Source organism: Colobus angolensis, unplaced genomic scaffold, assembly GCF_000951035.1.
Source record: "Colobus angolensis palliatus isolate OR3802 unplaced genomic scaffold, Cang.pa_1.0 Scaffold360, whole genome shotgun sequence".
Classification (NCBI taxonomy): Eukaryota; Metazoa; Chordata; class Mammalia; order Primates; family Cercopithecidae; genus Colobus; species Colobus angolensis.
Genome location: NW_012116933.1, coordinates 2,863,421 through 2,884,258, shown reverse-complemented (window position 1 = coordinate 2,884,258; position 20,838 = coordinate 2,863,421). Strand labels below are relative to the sequence as shown.

The 20,838-nt window shown below is 37.3% G+C and overlaps 1 protein-coding gene across 1 annotated transcript; it reads left to right on the top strand.

Annotated features, from left to right (window-relative positions):
• Window positions 1–2,475: 2,475 nt before the first annotated feature.
• Window positions 2,476–16,431, top strand: RBM11 (RNA binding motif protein 11). Its single transcript, XM_011953437.1, has 5 exons — window positions 2,476–2,607; window positions 6,349–6,511; window positions 7,906–7,978; window positions 12,527–12,626; window positions 14,937–16,431. Exons 1-5 carry the CDS (start codon window positions 2,512–2,514, stop codon window positions 15,348–15,350), a joined length of 846 nt encoding a protein of 281 aa, XP_011808827.1. The 5' UTR covers window positions 2,476–2,511; the 3' UTR covers window positions 15,351–16,431.
• Window positions 16,432–20,838: the final 4,407 nt, after the last annotated feature.

The following is a 20,838-nucleotide window of genomic DNA, read 5'->3' as shown; positions in this document are numbered from 1 at the left end:
AACTATAAAAGAGAGTAAGAGTTGCCTGGGCAAGGCTGGGCACGGTGGCTCACGCCTGTAATCCCAGCACTTTGGGAGGCCAAGGCAGGTAGATAACCTGAGGTCAGGAGTTTGAGACCAGTCTGGCCAACATGGTGAAACCCTGTCTCCAGTAAAAATACAAAAATTAGCCGGACATGGTGGCACACATCTGTCTGTAATTACAGCTACTTGGAGGCTGAGGCAGGAGAATCACTTGAACCTGGGAGGCAGAGGTTGTAGTGAGCTGAGATGGCAGCATTGCACTCCAGTCTGAGCGACAAGAGCAAAACTCCATCTCAAAATAAAAGAAAAAAAAAAGTTGACTGGGCAAAAGAAGATACAGGAGCTCTAATTATACATATATAGACATATAGAGGTATACATGTACATATACATATATTTTCATTTATTATGTGTTCATTCAGTTAGGGACATCAGACATCCTGATATAAATGAAGAAAGGCTAGCTCTTTATAGAGTGTTACATGTATTTAACCCATTAAAACCTGATATATGACTAATGGTCCAGTAAATACTGAAAGTGAAGTGAATTATTTTTAACCTACTACTAGATTTATTACCATGCATGCATTCAATATGAGTTAAGAAACACAGTATGCTTACATTAGAAAAATGATATGAGATCATATTCTGAAAAAATTGCTAACTACAGGAGCTGACTTCCAGAGTTCATAATATTAACTAAGTACTCTAGAATTATAAGCACTATAAACTTATGTACAGCCAGAAGAGGATATTATAACACCAAAATTATGCATATTTGTAGACAAATAGGGATGCAAATTTCAATAGAACAATATAATATGAACATTAATTACAAGTGTAGTTAAAGGTTTGTAGCATACACACTCATATGCATGCAATGGTTTAAAGTGAAACCTGAAGATACAGCTCCCATATAAGAAGTGTCTGAGGTGAATTTAAGGAAGAAATCTGTTGGTTTGATAAGATTTATGAAGCAAATGAATACAAATAAATCGAGAGGTCTACACATAACAGAGACCTGCAAGTATCCATTCATTCGATCAGCATATATTTATTTGCCTACAATACGAGTGTTTCCTTAACTCCTTCTTACTGTACCACAACTATACTGATGATAAGCAAAGAACAAGGAAAAAAAATGGAGACAGGACTTATATCAGTTGAAGGGAACTACTGAAGTTACTAGCATTTATATTATATTTGTGAGGGTAGAAAGGCTGTCTTTCCCAAAATACAAGCTTTAGGAGGTCAGATTTTTATATTTACCTTTGTTTTCCATGAATTAAGCATTCAGAAAATACCTATTAAATGAAGTAACTATATTTAGTCCAATCCATTCCTTAAGAAACAGAATCCAAATTCCAAAGAGAAATCACTTGTTCAAAGCAATAAAACTATGTAATGTCAGAGATCAATTAGAAATTAGGATTTCCTAAAATGTGTACCTTTTCATTAGAAAAGATGACTTTTTTTGGTCCATCGACCAGATAAAAGCATGCTTCCTCAATTCAAAATGAAATTTTATCACAATGCGAAACTAAAGGTCAAATAATGTTCTGATTACCTATATGATATTCCTGGGATGATCTCAAGGTCCTATGTAGACGTATGGTAGCTTCAGAAAGGAAGCCAAGTTAACAGTTGACAGTTGATTTATCAAAGTACTGAGATTCTAAGGTTTCTCTCTCCTTTCTTGTAATTTTATTGTTCTTAAGACTTTTATTAAAAACAAAATTATCCCCAAGAAAGAACTAAGCCTCTAGCCTGGTACACCATATACAAAGTATAACCCTGAAACAAAGCACAGCCCCAGCTGCCATCCTCAAAAACCCTGGCTTAGACACAAAGCTTGCTCAGTCTCACCAGTATATCCCTTGGTATTCGCTTTCTCAAGTTCCTTTCGGAGTTCACTTAAAACCTCTGTGACCAGTTTCAAAAACTCATCTAGGGAGCACTTTCTAGGAAAATAAACTTTAATTCTAGTTTTCTGTTGTATCCACATCCATGCAAACATCGATTCTTTCAAAAATTATTTATAATTTAATATCTTCGTGATTTGTTCATTTATTCTTCGGACACAAAGAAATGAATCTCCCTGCATTCGCCTGGGAGCTTCTGCAATGAAGTTATCACAATTTAAATAATCTCTACAGTCATTGTATTTAAAATGTTGACTGAATAAATCCAAAATCAATTAATATGCCAGAAAAAAAGGAAGCCACCCCACGAGCTAAAGGGTAAGGCCCTTTCTGCATTCATCTTTCTTACTCTCACCCACTCTCCCACCACCCAGCCCTAAGGCAGGCGAGGGAGCCGTGCGGTGGGCGGTTCCCCACGTCCGCTGGGGGCGTGGCCCTGAGGCCTCGCCTGGCCCCCGGCGCGCGCTCCCGGCGCCGGCCGTGCCCCCTCACCCAGGCGGAGCCGTAATGCCGGAGAAGGGGCGGGGTCTCAGCTCCTACTTCATTCTACGGCCGAGACCGGAGGATGTTCCCTGCTCAGGAGGAGGCCGACAGGACCGTGTTTGTGGGGAATTTAGAGGCCCGAGTTCGGGAAGAGATTCTGTACGAGCTGTTCCTTCAGGTACCGTCCTTCGGGAAGGGGCGGCGGAGGGGCGGAGCCCGTCGGGCCGGAAGCGTAGCGCGCACCTGGACCACCCGGAGCCCGGCCCCCTTCCGCCCCATCCTGAGCAGTGGTTTTAATTTGGTTTCGCTTTGGCGCACCTGTCTCCAGGTGAGCGTCTGGGGAGTGAAGTGATGGAGCGTTCCCCCGTGCCCATTCCCGCTGCAGAGTCCTGGGGGTGGGCAGGGACGGGGTTCCCTCAACCCCAGTTTCTGATTAAGGGCTTTCAAGAGACTGCCTGGGCCTCGGGTGTGCTGAGGCAGAACCGAAAACCGCCTGGTCACTGTTCGTCAAGTAGTAAGTACGCTGACATCCCGCAAAAGGAGAGGGGTCGCTTTTATAATGTTTCCTTTTACACCTTGCTTCTTCCTTCAAGTCCTTTTATGCGGAGAGTATTTTTATTCCAGCATGAGAAGTGAGATTTGAGACGATTTGCAGCCAACTTACCGTGACTGTGATCAGTTGATTCCCTGGCCAGGCCCTTTCATTCATGCCAAGAGGACCTTCGGAAACTTTGAGACCTTGTACCTCTAGGATTAAGCCTGCTGTGTCCTGTATACACGCTCACTTACCGTATTGTCCTATACAGCTAGGTCTCACTTGCCAGAAAGATACCCTCATTCAGCCATTCCCCTAACCGTGTAATGATCGGGAATTACCAAATACTAAGGAGGGTGCTGGGAATACAAATTGAAGAGACACCCTTTCAAATCCTAAAAGGGAGAACTTAAAATTACAGATAAAAAGAGAAGGGGACATAGAAAAGTGGTTCCGAGTGCGAGTTCTGAGGTCAGCAGTGTGACTCTGAGCCTGTCAATGAATTCCTCAGTGCCTCAGTTTCCTTATATGTCAAAAGAGAGTAATAGGATCTGCAGTATAATGTGGCTGTCGGAATAGATGGCCTAATGGTAAATGGCTACAGCTGATAGCCATTTTAACTCACTTATGAGTGATATATTCATTTATCACTCATTATATATTCATTTATCACTCATATACTCATGATAGCCATAATAACTCACTGTTTGCTACCGCTACTACTGCTAATGGTACTGCTGTTATTAGTGTCTTAATTTAATTTAATGTAACTTAATTTAGGAGAGCTAAGTAATTAAACATGAGGCCAAAGTACATAAGCGGCAGCCCTTTATTGCAAATATGCACACACTCTCGGGTGAGGTTCTCCGGTCCACCAATGCCCGGCTGAAGAAGTCAGGCGGGCTCCTGCAGGCAGCGGCCTTTTATGCATTGGTACTGGAAGGGGGCGGGCAGTGGGCGGGATAAGGGTGTGATAGGGGCGTCTTCATAGGCGTGGCCAGGTAAGTTTCGGTTTCCTCAGATTGAGGTCACGCAGCCCCTGCTCAGTTCATCTGCATTTTCCCACGCGGGGTAAGTTGGTGATGAAAAACCCAGAAGCAACATGGATTGTGCCTTCTTGTTCACCTTCCTCCATCTTGTCCTTTCTCCCTCACCCAAACAATTAGTAATAAGACTGACATCAAGAGAAATCAATATTTACTTCCTCCTATCAGAATAAGGGAAGGTTCGGAGGGAGTCATTTGCGGAAATAAATTTTCGGGATTGAATGGGTCATACGGGTTATTTGGTTGTGAAAGGACTTTTGTCTCTAAACAACTAAAGCAACCCTCTTTTGATTATAGATACAATTTTGTAGAGAGGGTTCTTTCCAGGAATACAGTTTCCTTTCCTGGACGTTAATTTTTTTTTTATTATTTGAAAAATATTATTGATTTTAAGATTTTTAGGTTCATCCTTTTAATTAATCTTTGTAAATGTGTCTCCTTTTTTATCAACTCTAATCCATGTCAGTTTTTTCATTCAGTATCATTTAAAACTTACTATATTAAGTTAAAAAAAACAAACAAACAAACCAAAAACCGAAAGAAATACAAAGTAAACTTAGAGTTGTTTTTCCCCAGAAGACTTCTTTCACTCTGAGCCTCAAAAAAAAGGAAAGTGAAAGACTGGGGTGGGATTGCATTATCCAATAACCATTATTTTTAGTTAATCAGGACTCGATCAATATCAGTTGTGTGGATCCACAAGACTATGTATTATCTTATCATTTTTTATAATTTCCTTCTTCCACCTAAGCAAAATGTAAATTTTATTTAATAGATCAGGTAAGAAGCCTACGTTCTTATTTTTGTCTAGATATTGAAAGGAATTGCCAAAGTGGAGTTTCTTTTCCACTTTAGGATTCCAACACCCAGCAAAACTTGACAACTATCACACTATGTATTTCACTGTGGTTTAAAAAATACTATAAGATAATGTGATTGTTGCTATAAGTCTTCATGTTGAATTTTATCTTTAAAAATGCTTTGGATTATCTAAATTTATGTCAAAATTCAAATCACGTAAGCATATTCTGTCCCATAGTAATTATATCTATTTAATATCAGTATAAAAATCACCAATTTTATTGGTTTTGTTTATATTACAGTATATTTATCCTTTTACTGTTTTCTTTCAAATTTCTGATTATACTTGGAAATGAGAAAATCAGATTTATTATCATTACACTTTTAATATTAGAGTTGAGATTTAGAGAAAATATAATGAATTCAGTTTCAAATATGTTGAGATTGAAGTACAAAAACATAGATGTCTCCAGGAGATGTCTCCATGAAAGAGACATAGCGGGAAAAGTAGATTTGTTGATGAGGTGGTCGTTAAAGCCAGATGGGAAGGGAAGTTAATCCCTAGGAGAGCACAGAGAATGAAAGGAAAAGACTAAACCTTAACACACGGAATTATTTTAAATATGATCATTAATATTTTTCTTTAGAGTAAAAGCAATTTTTTATGTATGCAACTCTACAGAGAAAAATAATCAGTTGTTAAAGTCTGAACCATTCAGCATTAAATCAGTTTTTGTGTTTGTAAGTGCCTCCTCCCGTCATTATCATGGCTGTGATGTAATTTTTTGTTAGTTGTAATTAACAATTTTCTATGATATTTGGCTCTGTGTTTTTAAATCTTCATTGCATATTATAGGTTTTTCTATCAACATAATCTGAATATAATTTATATTTTATTCCATTTTAATAACACACCATGAAATAATATCTCCAGTTGTTAGATTTAGAGCCTCTCTAATTTCTCACACTTACAAATAATGCAATATACTTAAAAGTCTTAAACATATTTAAACATTTTTCCTTTGGAAATTTACCAGTGGAGTTTCCAAATCAAAATGCGTAATAAATTTATTAATTCTTGTAAAGATATGTAATCTTCATGACAGAAAATTTGAACTATGATATAACATTGCCAGCTTTTTTGAGGATAACTCAACCAAAATTGAATTTCTCATTTCAGTTAATTTTTGAATTCAACACTGTGAGTATATATGGAGACAAAGTATTATTTTAATCTTAGATTTATGTGTTTTCTAAATTGGTTTGTTAAGCCTAACAGAAGGATAGTCTACCATTTCTTTTACAGTTTGAAACTAATACCTAGAATTTCCTGTTCTTAACACCATGTATGTTTCCCCAGTGAGCCAGAAAATACAAAGAAAGTGTAAGGAAGTGCAATATTTATTATTCGAAAGCTACATTATCAGCAGAGCCACATAAAGATATTGCTAACACATTTCTTTAGTCTAAAGTTGAATTATTTGAGTATGAAAAAATCTTTGGATTTATGAGAAAATAATTTTTAAGTTTCTTATAGGCGGGGCCACTAACTAAAGTGACTATATGCAAAGACAGAGAAGGAAAGCCGAAGTCTTTTGGATTTGTCTGCTTTAAACACCCAGAATCGGTGTCTTATGCCATAGCTTTGCTGAATGGAATTCGTTTATATGGAAGACCAATTAACGTGCAGTATCGATTTGGTAGGTCCTGTCACTGATTAATCTTCAGAGTGTTTTGTGGTTGGTACTATTCTCAGAGGTGTAAGCAATTTGTTTCCTATATAGTGGAAGACCAAAAAAAAAAAAAAAAGTACCTTCTGGTCATTGTTAAATTTTCTCAGAACACATGTCTAATTCATAATGTTATATAGTTAATTCGTCTTGACAAACCTATAGCATCTTTTCTAAAAATAAAATGTAAGATATTCGTTTTAGTATCAGCCAGCATGTAGCTATGATGGTTGCTATTGGTCCGTATAAATTGATCAAATCTAAATGAACTGGGGTCACACAACCGTAGCATTTATATAGCAAGAATATTTACTAATCTTGTCACTGCTAATGTATGGTATTGAATCCGTACTATTTGGAAAATAGAGAGGGGGCATTAGTCCATCTGGGGAAACCTTTCTATACATGTTGCCCAGGATTTTAAGCACCTGTAAGAGCAAAGTGGCGAAAGGCAACTGTAGAGTTACCCTTCCTGGTGGTGGAAAAAACTTCCTGACATGAATGACTTCAGCAACTTCTCCTGCACACATGTCAGGAACAGATCATTCGTGATTTAGCTGCCCAGAGAATGTTATAACATTACTCCAGCCCTTTCATGTTTCAGGAGACTAACAGAGGCCATCTGTTAATTCTTGCAAAATGTATGCAGCCTCCTCTAAGTGGTTCAGGCTTATTGATCTATATCACTTGTTGGTTTTTAAATTCCTCTTGCTATACTAAAAGCAAACAAATAGTAATAACAAAAACAATGCTTTATTGCAAAGCGAAAGTGCATGTTTTTGCATTTTTTTTCTTCTTTTCTTCCTTCCTTTCTTTTTTTTTTTTTTTAATACATGGTTGCATCATGCTCTCTGGTACTTTCTGGTTAACTTACACAGCCTGGTATTAGGTTGGTGCAAAAGTAAGTGAGATTTTGCCATTACTTTTTAATGTCTGTGGAATAGGCCAGGGTATATTATGTTCTGTCACATCATGTATAAGGTTGAATTGGCTTTTGTCCATGAGGGTTAAACTCCTGCCTTGTACACTGGAAACAAATAACACTTGTTTATTTGCCATTTTTAGTTTACAGGTGTCTAGAACAAACCATCATGTATCTTACAAAGTCCAATGTCAGTGTCATTCTTATTTACAGTCATTGATTTAGACAAAGCTTGATTTTAATTCATTGATACATAGTACTGTAAACAATTTGTAAATATGATTTGAGAGGTCAGATATGCATATATCTTCTCTGAGTACAGAATTTTTAAATCACTACTATGTCCTAAAATATTTTGAGTCATTTTATGGTTTAATATTAGAACTCAAAAAAAAAAAAAAAATGCACCATGAAGTAACCTATTACTCTGTTTCTTTTAAAGGGAGTTCTCACTCTTCTGAACCAGCTAACCAAAGTTTTGAGAGCTGTGTTAAGATAAATTCATACAGCTACAGGTAATTTAAAAAATATTTCTCATTAAAGGTGAAGCAAATATGTTCTTATGCTAAGAGGAGTTTTTATATATTTTGGGCTATTGTAAAACTTTACTTTTTAGGCATAGGATAAAATTAAGGAATATCTGTTTTTCTGAGCCCATGAAAAGTGATAGAAAATATTTTCATTTAAAGTTCGGTCTTAATATTTTCAATAGTAGGGGGTAGAGACTTATATTTGTAGTTTTTTTTTAATAGTTTTCCACATGCTTTTCATAGCTGTTAAATCATTTAGACATACAAGGTTTCATCATGGATCATAGAGATACTGTTATTTATGCTTTACATTTGAGTAAATGGAGTTGCAAAAGTTAACCAATTCTTAAGGTCACAGGATGATAAATTCCTAGCTTTGAAACTGAGCCTTCTGACATTAAGCCATTCAATTAATTATTTTACTCTTTGAAATAACGTCTCTGTGTTAATTTTCAAACTCTTCTAGAATTTTGTATAGCCTGATTTATTGATGCAATGGTAGCCTCCACGTACAGTATCTGGCAAGCTATCCCAGAGGTCATGAAACTGAAAGGCTCCCACACTAAATGAAAATGTTCAAATTATACCTTTTATTACATCCATTTTAAAAACAATGAAAAGCAAGAAGAAAGATATTGGATAACTTGGCACACTTAGGAAAAGGTGCAAGCAGGCAGAAGGACCAACTAGCTGAGTTGTGGTTACACTAATAAACACATGCCCTGTTTCTCTCTGCTGTATCAGCCTCCCCTTGCTGACTGCAGTACTTCTGCAGCCTCTCTAAGTGGTTCAGGCTTTTTCATGTATCAGTTGTTGGTTTTTAAATTTCTCTTGCTATACTAAAAACAAATATGAATAACAAAAACAATGCATTCTTGCAAAGGGAAAGTGCTTCTCTTTGCATTCTCTTTGCATTTCTTCTTCTGGCTTCATCATGCTCTCTGGTACTGTCCGGTTAACTTACATGGGCTGATAGAATAAGTCAGGGTATATTATGTTCTGATACATCATATAGATGTATGATGTAGATATCTATATCTATATATAGAGGAGAGGAATAGATATACTCTATTCAGAGTAGAGATACAGATCTACATATCTCTATATAGATATTATATCTAGAGAGAGAAGTATTGCTCTGCTAGCTTGTTTACAGTCTATGATAAACATTAAACATGTATATCGTCCATCCTGCTTTTTTTCTTGTCTTCTTTAGCAGAAGTGAATATTCTCAAGTAAACTAACAATAGCTGACCCTTCTATCCCTTTTTGTTATATCAACCCTCTGCACGTAGGAGAGTGGCCCCTTGGGACTGTCAAATATGCAGGGTTACCTTTCAGAGAGCAGTATTGCACCCCAGACAAAACAGTATGCCCCTCGTCTTCATTCACCCCAACTTTTCTACATCAGTGAAATCAGAAGTTAGGAAAGGAGGTGGTGAAATTGGATTGCCTGAATTTGCATGGTGGCTCTGCCACTTTATTAACATCAATTACCAGTTTATTAACAGTCCGTTAACACTGTTAATAAAGTAGCAGAGGCAAGATGCAAATTCAGACAAGAACTGGATATGTTATTTTACCACTCTGTTCCCCATCTCTAAAATGAGGATAAAACTTGAAAAGGTTACTGTGAGAATTGAATTTTATAATTAACACAAGGTGCTTAAAAGACTGAGCATACAACGTTCCGCAAATGTTAGCATAAAGGGGGATTTATTACTTTGGTGGGGGAAGCACTATATAGACCCATGTGTCGAGCCACGTATATAATGTAAGAGCTTCTTTTTTCTACTAGTACCAAGTGGGAAAAGATATCTCGTCTTCCTCAGGAGTTAGAAAGGAACAAGGTATTGGTAAGATTTAGACGGAAGAGAAAAGACTAGATGGGCACTAGAATATAGCAGGAAAACTCTATTATTATTGGTACACTGACCCTAAGTCATCACAAATTCTAGAGTAGACAACCTGAGTTATGTGTATATATTGGATATGACATTTCATTAATAATACTTTATTCTTCTAATATTTCTGATATTATAAAGAAAGTATAAAAAAATGGGTTATCATGTCCCCAAAGTGATTTGCAGAAAAAAGTGGTGCTTTTTTACCAGTCTTTGCTCTTCCTTGGAAATGGATTTTTATGCTGCTGCTTGTTTCTTGTACCTTCTGCTTTTATGAATATTTCCTGTATTCGTTTGCTGGGGTTGCTGTAACAAAGTACCACAAACGGAGTACTTGAGCAGTAGTTGTTCATTGTCTCATGGTTCTGAAGACCAGACATCCAAGATAAAGGTGTCAGCAGCATTGTTTCCTTATGAGAGCTATCAGAAATCATCTGTGTCATACCTCTCCCTCAGCTTCTGGTGGTTTGATGTCAGTCGTTGGTGTTTTTCAGCTTGTAGAAGCATTACCAAGAGATCACCTTTATCTTCACATGGCGTTCTTCCTGTGGGCATCTGTACTATAGTTTGAATGTGTCCCTCAAAAGTTCACATGTTGACATTTTGGTCCCCAGTGCCACAGTGTGGAGACGTGGGACCTTTGGGACGTGACTGGGTCATGAAGGCTCTGCCCTCATGTATATTTTAATTCATTCATGGATTATTGGATTAATTGGTTATTGAGGAAATGGATCTGTTATCACAAGTAGATCTGTTGTAAAAACCAGTTTGGCCATCTCTCGTGAGCTCCTTCCTCCTGCCTGTGAGGACTTCTGCCATATTTTGACATAGTATAGCTCACCGGAAGCTAGCCATAGCCACCTTCACCAGAAGCTACCTGATCTTGGACTCTGCAGCCTGAAGAACCACGAGCCAAAATAAACCTCTTTTCTTCATAACAAACAGAGTACCTGTTTGTTATATAATACCAGTTTGTTATAACAAACAGGTATTGTGTTATAACAACAGAAAATGGAGTAAAACAGTCTGTCTTCAAATTTCCCCTTTTTATCAGGACACCACTCATACTGGATTAGGGACCCATCCTGTTCCAATATGACCTCATCTTAACTAATGATATCTGCAATGACCCTTTTTCCAAATAAGGTAACATTCTGAAATGCTGGGGTTTAGGACTTAAATTTTGGGGAGACATGTCAGCCCATCAGACTTCCGAATTTACATGTGGGTCCTCTATGCAGACAACTTTGCATCCCCTGAGGAAAGATAGTGGTTTTATCTGCAGCTGTTTTCATCATGGTGCTAATATCACCACTTCTGCTACTGAGTCATATCTTCCCCACTCGGTAACCTCGCTCTACCTTTCATCTTGTTCCTTGCCGTCACTTCCCCACATGCGTTCTGGTCTTCCTGAGCACTCTCTCCTTAACAGGCTGTTATATTTTTCTCTTTCTGTTACTGAAAAATCTTTCATCCTTCACATCCTTTCTTCCCATTCTTGCCTCAAACTCATTGTTATATAGAAGCTGCTCTTTTTGAAGGTTATCAGGTACCTTCTGACCAGCAATTCAGAGGACCCAGTGCTTACCCAGTTTACTCTCCTGTAACAACAGACCCCTAATTCTTTTCTTAATGGAGTTTTTGCTTCTGCTGACTTCTATAATAGAGCTCTCACCACTTGTAAATGGGGTTCTGCCTAGCCATCTGACTGCTTCCTGTCATTCTCCTTGACTCATCTTTGTCTCCACCTTCCTCTGCTAATTTTAGCCTTCTTCATGGTACACTTCCTATCCTAAGAATTACTAATATTAGCATTAAAATTAACAAGTAGACAATTTAAGAGTAGCTATAGAATCTGGCTAGCATTTGTAACCTCTCCATAGAAGCACATATAACATTTATAAATGTATAAATGAAACTTTGGTACAGTTTTTAAATTAGGTGTTTCATTAATTAACGTGTGGAAGACATCAGCAAATGTGTTCATGTTAGCATTAGCAGTCGGTTTAGGAAAGAGCATAATTTTTATAGTTAAACAGTAAAGGTATCTTTAAAAATAAATGAGGGTGAGGGGAGGGAACTTAGAGGACAGGTCATTAGATGCAGCAAACCACCATGGCACACGTATACCTATGTAACAAACCTGTATGTTCTGCGCATGTATCCCAGAACTTAAGGTAAAATTTTAAAAAATTAAATTACATTTTTTAAAAACTAATGAAAATTTCTAGCTTCTTAAATTTTTTTTATATCTGGAAAAGATTGAAGTGTACCCTTTGTAAATACTAACAACTTGCTTTGCTCTTTCAATATCTAAGTGTTATTCATCTTTATATAAATAGAATACTGTCCAGCAATTTTCTATCAGAAAGCCAGATTTGACTCTTAAGTATCAAGGCTTCAATATTTAGTAATTGATTTATTGCTGTGTCACTGTGTTATCAGTAATAATAACTGATTGTTTGTGTATGTGTTTAAGGTAATTAATTACTCTTTAACTGAATGCTGTCCGATAAGCTTGCCTTCTCTGTCTTTGTAATTATGAAGAACTTACATTTTTCTTAAGAGAAAATGACATTTGTAAGAGGAATTTTAAGATTTTATTACTTCTTCTTTCATGTCGTCAAAGGAATGAAGAAATGGTGGTGAGCAGATCTTCCTTTCCCATGCAGTGTTTACCAATTCATAATACTTCTTTACCTCAAGAATATTTTCCCTTTCAGAAGATGGTAAGCTTAATATGTATTTTATTCAGTATATAATATGATACAAACTATGAAGAACATGAAGACTATTTGTAACATATGGTGCCCAAATCTAAACTGGGATGAAGGCACAAGATGTCCCAGCACTGTCCTCCAGTGTTGTCCTGCCCTAGCACCATCATCCTAAATTTCACTTCTAATGCCTTAGCAAATGGCCACGGTGTCAACAGAGAAGGGGTGGATGGCAGTGACGACACACTGCAGTCCAAGTGAAATTTGAGTAGAGAGTTCTAATGTAAATGACTATTTTGAAAGGCGTTTGCAGTGGCCAGACGTGGTGGTTCACACCTGTAATCACAGCACTTTGGGAGGCCAGGGCAGGATCAGTTGAGGTCAAGAGGTCAAGACCAGCCTGGCCAACACAGTGAAACCCTCTCCATCATAAAAATAGAAAAAAGTATCCAGGTATGGTGGTGCACACCTGTAACCCCAGCTACTCGGAAGGCTCAGACATGATTGCTTGAACCTAGAAGGTGAAGGTCGCAGTGAGCCAAGATTGTGCTCCAGCCTGGCCAATAGAGCAAGACTCTGTCTCAAAAAAAAAAAAGAAAAAAAAAATGTTTGCAGAATTGAATAATTTGAATAATTTCACTTAGTGAAGTATTTTTATGTAATGTCATCAGTCCCAAATAGATTGCTTTAGGACATGGATTTTGAAAGTAAATTTCTCTTTTTAATTAAAGACAAAACTATATGAAGGTTCTCAATTGGTCGAGTAAACTAAATTATTTCCAGAGACTACCAAAAATTGATTTTGACCCAGAAATCTTAATTATGGACTTCATTGTGAAAGGGGAACTTATTTTTTTCAATTCCTTATGAATAAGAAATTGAAGTCCAGGGTTAATCAACAGTCCCAAGATTTTCAGCTTGTTAGTGGCAGGTGTAGAACTAACCCAGGTCTTCTGACTCACATACTGTTATGTTTGCAAATACCCAGCGTATACGGGAGGTTGAAATTTGTTAAATATCCATCTTCAATTTTTAAATGGAAAGAAATTTTCCTGTAAAATGATACTTTTAAACTTCTGGTAAAAAAAAAAAAGAAAAAAAAAAACCTTTTCTTAATTATGGTAAAACATTAGTAAACAATCAGTTCTCATCTGAAACTCTAAATGTCTTCATCTGAGCATTTTGTATCTTTTGGTAGAGATGGGGTAGGAGAGAGACCCAAGTTCATGGTATCTCTATTAATCTTTAATTGCTTTGAATAGTTAGAAATTTGAGTTAAGAGCTTGTTTGTTTTTAAAGGAAGTATCTCTCTATCTAAACAATAAATAACTATGCTGTACAGTATGGGGGCAGTTAGCCAGATATGCACCTAGGAAGCTCAGTTTTTAAAATTTTATTTAATTTTAATTAATTTAAATTCAAATTTAAAACCGATACTTGGTTCAGTTTTCAGAAAACTTTTAGGTATGTTTGAAACAACTTGGGCATGTGAGTGTATTTTTTTCAACTCTAAATTTGATGTAATCTAAATTCAGATCAGGTATTTTCAAGAAAAATTTAGCATTCAGATTGAGATATGCCGTAAGTATAAAATATACCTCATATTTTGAAGACTTCATGTGAAGAAACAGTAAAATATCTCATTAATTTTGTCATTTACATATTAAAATTATATCATTTAAATTGATATATTGGGATAATAAAATACATTGTTTAATTTCACCTGTTTCTTTTTACTTTTGTATTGCAGTTATTAGATTTAAAACTACATGAGGGCTGGGCACAGTGGCTCACGCCTGTGATCCCAGCACTTTAGGAGGCCGAGGTGGGTGGATCACCTGAGGTTGGGAGATCAAGACCAGCCTGACCAATATGGTGAAATGCTGTCTCCACTAAAAATACAAAAATTAGCTGGGTGTGGTGGTGTGCGCCTGTAGTCCCAGCTTCTTGGGAGACTGAGACAGAAGAATTGCTTGAACTCAGGAGGTGGAGGTTGCAGTGAGCCAAGATTGTGCCACTGCACTCCAGCCTGGGCAACAAAGTGAGACCCTGTCTCAAAACAAACAAACAAACAAACAAACAAAAAACTATTTCCATTGGATAGCACTAATCTGTATTGTAGTGAGCTATACACAACCTCAACTCTTTATATTGACCCTTTAATGAAACACCTACCTTTCTACTATGAGAGGTCACTGTCTTTCTTATAGCAAAACACAGTTTAGTTTATTCATGGCTATCGTATAATACATGTAAACTGTTAACTTTTTTCCTTAATCCTTTGGATTTGCTTTGGTAGATGAATGTCTTTTGTTTTCACAGCAGTGGCATGCGTATAATCCAGTGCTGCAGCTTCCTTACTATGAGATGACAGCTCCACTTCCTAATAATGCATCGGTGTCTTCCTCACTGAATCATGTTCCAGATCTTGAGGCTGGACCCAGCTCATATAAATGGACTCACCAACAACCAAGTGACTCTGACCTTTATCAGATGACAGCTCCATTTCCTGGTAGTGCATCCGTGTCTTCCTCACTGAATCATGTTCCAGATCTTGAGGCTGGACCCACCTCATATAAATGGACGCACCAACAACCAAGCGATTCTGACTTCTATCAGATGAATAAACGAAAGAGGCAAAAGCAAACAAGCGATAGTGATAGTAGCACAGACAACAACAGAGGCAACGAATGTAGCCAAAAGTTCCGAAAGTCTAAGAAGAAGAAAAGATACTAGTATTACCTGCAAATGAAACTTACCTATACTGATCTTAGTTCTGTTATGAAAAAAATAAGATGTTATTCCATCAAGTAACCAATGTCATGGCTATCTTGTCTTTTAAAATATATAGTAACAAGACTTATCTCTGGTTGCTGTTCAATTTTTGCCTTGAATGACAAAAGCTTTCTAAAAATAATATAATTTACCACTTTTTGTATTTGTCATGATATTTTTGACCCATTGACGATAAATAGACTATTGTCATTTTATTAGTACCAATGATGACATTTCGCCAAACTATTAATCAAAAGTCACTTATTGAACACATTGATAAAGCACCATGCTCCCTTTGATTATCCCCTGTAACCAACACTCAACTACAAATAGGCTGGGATTCGATGTGGAGTGGTGGATTTCCTGAAAGAAAGTCATGCAGATATTTAAGGATTGCATATTGTTCCTAATGAGGATGTAGTAAGCAGACATTAGTACCGCTTTCTTTTAGTATCTAAAGATGTTGTTTCTGAGCCATACTCTTCTTCAGGTTTATTTTATAAAGTGAGGACATATGATAATGATACCAAAGGAAAGATAATTCTCATGAAACCAACTTTTGGATCATTCCCTTTTTATACAATTGCGTATTTATAGGGATACCTGCCTCTTCTCATGTATTAATTGTATGTCATTAAAATAAGTTGGCTATGTCAGTGTGTATTATTCACCTCTCTTGCTAGCAGGTTTGAGATGATATATTAACCTATATAAATCATGAAAATGAGCAAGTAAATAGAATAATATTTTATTAATGTATGATATGTAATACTTATTGTCTAAATCAAGTTTCCTATTTTTGGTTATTTTAAAAGAAAAATAAAATGTGTTGTTTATTTGGGCATTTTTGTTTATAGCTCATTACAAACTAGAGTGATGAAAATATGTATTTACTAAAGCTAATTGAAAGAGTCATGCAACTCAGTTGGGAATTAACCACCCAATTCAACAGTAAAAGCCATGTGTGGATGTTTCTTTTGCATGTTGCCTAGCATTTTACAGATATTTATTATTTAAAAAAAAAAGATATGTTTTTAATGAAGGGAGTAACTGAATTTTAATCTTGGTTATAAATATATAATATAGTGACGTTTGAAACATAAATATTAGTCTGTTTCTATCTAATCAAAATGCAAAACAATTTTCCTTTTGTAGCTGATACGGTTTGGCTCTGTGTCCACACCCAGATCTGACCTTGACTTGTAATCCCCATTATTCCCTCATGTCAAGGGCAGGACCAGGTGGAGGTAATTGGATCATGGGGGCAGTTTCCCTCATGCTGTTCTTGCAATAATGAGTGAGTGTCATGAGATCTCATGGTTTCATAAGCATCTGGCATTTCCCCTGCTGGCACTCCGTCCTGCTGCCTTGTGAAGAAGGTGCCTGCTTCTCCTTTGCCTTCTACCATTATTATAGGTTTCCTGAAGGCCTCCCCAACAGTGCTGAATTGTGAGTCAATTAAACCTATTTCCTTTATTAATTACCCAGTATCAGGTATTTATTTGTACCAAATACGGTTATTTGGTACCGGGAGTGGGACACTGCTATAAGGATACTGGAAAATGGGGAAGAGACTTTGGAATTGGGTAACAGGCAGTGGTTGGAAGAGTTTGAAAGACTCAGAAGAAGACAGGAAAATGTGGGAAAGTTTGGAACTCCTTAGAGACTTGGAGGGCTCAGAAGACAGGAAGATGTGGGAAGACTTGGAACTTCATAGAGACTTGTGGCATAGCTTTTGACCACAGTGCTGATAGTGATATGGGCAATGAAGTCCAGGCCGAGGTGGTCTCAGGTGGGGATGAGGAACTTGTTGGAAACTGGAGTAAAGCTCACTCTTCCTGTGCTGTAGCAAAGAGACTGGTGGTATTTTGTCTATGCTCTCTATAGATAGAGATCTGTGGAATTTTGAACTTGAGAGAGATGAATTAGAGTATTTGGTGAAAGAAATTTCTAAGCAGCAAGGCATTCTAAGATGTGACTTGGGTGCTCTTAAAAGCATTCAGTTTTATGCATTTACAAAGATATTGTTTGGAATTGTTTAAAAGAGAAGCAGAGCATAAAAGTTTGAAACATTTGAACATTTGCAGCCTGAGGATGAGACAGAAAAGAAAAAAAAAAATTCCGAAGAGAAATTCAAGCCAACCGCAGAAATTTGCATAAGGAATGAGCCAAATGTTAATCACCATGACAATGGGAAAATGTCTCCAAGGGATGTCAGAAGTCTTCATGGCAGCCCCTCCCATCACAGGCCCAGATGCCTAGGAGGAAAAAAAATGGTTTCATGGGCCAATTCCAGGGCCTTGCTGCCTTGCACAGTCTCAGGACTTGGTGCCCTACATTCTAGCTGTGGCTAAAAGGGATCAACATACAGCTTAGGCCATCGCTTCAGAGGCTACAAGCCCCAAGCCCTGGCAGCTTCCATGTGTTGAGCATGTGGGTGCACAGAAGTCAAGAATTGAAGTGTGGGGACCCCCTCCTAGATTTCAGAGGATGTATGGAAACACCTGGATGTCCAGGCAGCAGTTTACTGCAAGGTGAGAAACCTAATGGACAACCTCTGCTAGGGCAGTGCAGAAAGGAAATGTGAGGTTGGAGCCCCACAGGAGTCTTCACTGGGACACTGCCTAGTGGAGATATGAGAAGAGGGCTACTGTCCCTCAAACCCCAGAATGGTATGTCTGCCGACAGCTTGTGCCATGCACCTGAAAAGCTGCAGACACTCAACACCAACCTGTGGAAGCAGCCGGGAAGGGGGCTGTATCCTGAAAAGTCACAGGGGCAGAGCTGCCCAAGGTCATAGGAGCCCACCTCTTGCATCAGCATGACTTGGATGTGAGACATGGAGTCAAAGGAGATCATTTTGGAACTTTAAGGTTTAATGACTGCCCTATACGATTTCAGACCTACATGGGTCCTGTAGCCTCTTTATTTTGGCCAATCTCTCTCATTTGGAATGAGTGTATTTACCCAATGCCTGTATCCTCATTGTATCTAGGAAGTAACTAAGTTGCTTTTGATTTTACAGGCTCATAGGTGGAAGGGTCTTGCTTTGTCTCAGATGAGACTTTGGACTTGAACTTTGGGTTAATGCTGGAATGAGTTAAGACTTTGGGGGACTGTTGGAAGGGCATGGTTGTGTTCTGAAATGTGAGGACGTGAAATTTGTGAGGTCCAAGGGCAGAATGATACAGTTTGGGTCTGTGTCCCCATCCAAATCTCACCTTGAATTGTAATCTCCATTATCCCTACATATCAAGGACAGGACCAGGTGGAGGTAATTGGATCGTGGGGATGGTTTCCCCCATGCTGTTTTCATGATAACGAGTGAGTCTCAGGAGATCTGACGGTTTTGTAAGCATCTGGCATTTCCCTGCTGGTATTCACTTCATCCTGCTGCCTTGGGAAGAAGGTGCCTGCTTCTTCTTCACCTTCCACCATCATCATAAATTTCCTGAGGCCTCCCCAGCAGGGCAGAACTGTGAGTCAATTAAACCTCTTTCTTTTATAAATTACCCAGTCTCAGGCATTTCTTCATAGCAGCGTAAGAACAGACTAATACAGTAGCTTTATCTATAATTCATGTTTTTGAAAATTTAGGCTGGAAAATACAAGATTTTTTTCTTTTAAAATTCACATTTTTGCAACTTAGAATCATGCCAAAGGGAAAAATATGTTTCTGAGTAATTAGAAAATAATAAATCTTACACAGCATATTAACTTCCCCTCAGCCTTTCCTTTAGTTCTTCTGAAGTTTACCTTAGCCCTAAATTATTTCACTGGGATTGGCATTTTAGGAAATATGTATTAAGGAATGTCTTTAGCAGTTAAGGAAAACATATGTCTAAGAAAATTATTTTGAAATATTGTTACATGAACTAAAATGTTAGAACTGAAAAAAAATTCTTGTAACTCCTTCCAGCATAGGCAGGAGTATCTAGATATCAACTTTAACAACTCAACCAACTTGAACCAACCAGATGGCTAGGAGATTCACCTACTGAGCATGATGTCTTTTATTGATAAAAATATATATAAAACCTCTGTTAAATTTTTAAACTACTACAATCCTATGAAATTTTAACTTACCAGTTTTCTCAATGCTACATAATTAAAAATCATTTAAATCTTCTGATTTTAATTCCTCAGTCTTGAAATCTATTTATTTTTAGTTATGTATAAATCCAATCTACTGCTGCTACTAGAAGAAGCTTAGAATTTGAGAACAAAATCAGATGTTTTGTATATTATCATATTCACTAATTTATTTTTAAATGAGTTTCTGCAATGCACCAAGCAGTGGCAAAACAAGAGAAAAATTAAAATTGGTCTGAAAGATATGTGTGCCAAACAATCCCTTGAAATTTGATGAAGTGACTAATCCTGAGTTATTGTTTCAAATGTGTACCTGTTTATACAAGGGTATCACCTTTGAAATCTCAGCATTAAACGAAATTTTTATAAGCAATTTGTTGTAGCATGATTATTATAAAATTCTGATATAACGTTTTTTGTTACCTGTTTAGAGTTTAAAGAGAAAAGAAGAGTTCAGAATTATTACATTTTTATTAGCATTATCCAGGTGCAAAAACTTCTAACACTATGTTCACATCTTTTTCTCCATTGCCTTCTGAACATACCCACTTGGGTATCTCATTAGCACTGCAAATTCAACATTTTCCATTGCTAATATTTCTCCCTAAATATTTACTTATTTACTCAGTTTTAGCCAATGTTTCAGTATTGACCATTTGCTCAAGTCTAGTGACCTTGCTTCAGTGACCTTCAGAGAGCTATTTCAGTCCTTCCTGGACCACTTGCATGCTTCCAACAAAATGAAGCACTCTTGATGTTAGTCACTCAAATAAATGGAAATGGGCCCATTTACTGGGAATGTTAACAAAATAAAAGATAGACGTGACACCAGTTGCTTCAGTCCATCTCCATGTACTTGCTTAAGGCCTGGCCATATTTCTCATGATGGATATGGTTCAGGGCACATGTTTAAATGGCTGTTCTTGTAGGATGGTTTGGCTGTTGGATTCCTCATCTTCCCTCTCCTTAGGAAGGAAGGTTACAGTAGTACTGTTGGCTCCTGGAATATAGATTCATAAAGAACTAATGGAGTATCATCTCCCACTGCTCTTGGGGTGGTCAAAGTTCAGATCCTTTACGGTTTCCACATTCTATCTCTATTTCTATTCATCCTAGTAAAGCCAGTTATTTCAGAAATAAATCCATCTCTCATTAATTTAATCCTCATTAAGAAAAGTCAACTAATAGCCCGGGCTTGATTTTGGGGAAAATGAGCACTAATATATAAATCTCTATCTTATTTTACTTTACAGAACTCAGAAAGCTTTGTTTGTTTGTTTGTTTGCTTAACAAAGGATACTATTTGCTTCCACACCTCAAGCCCAGGTAAGTTGTGAGTACGGTTTTTCCAATTTGC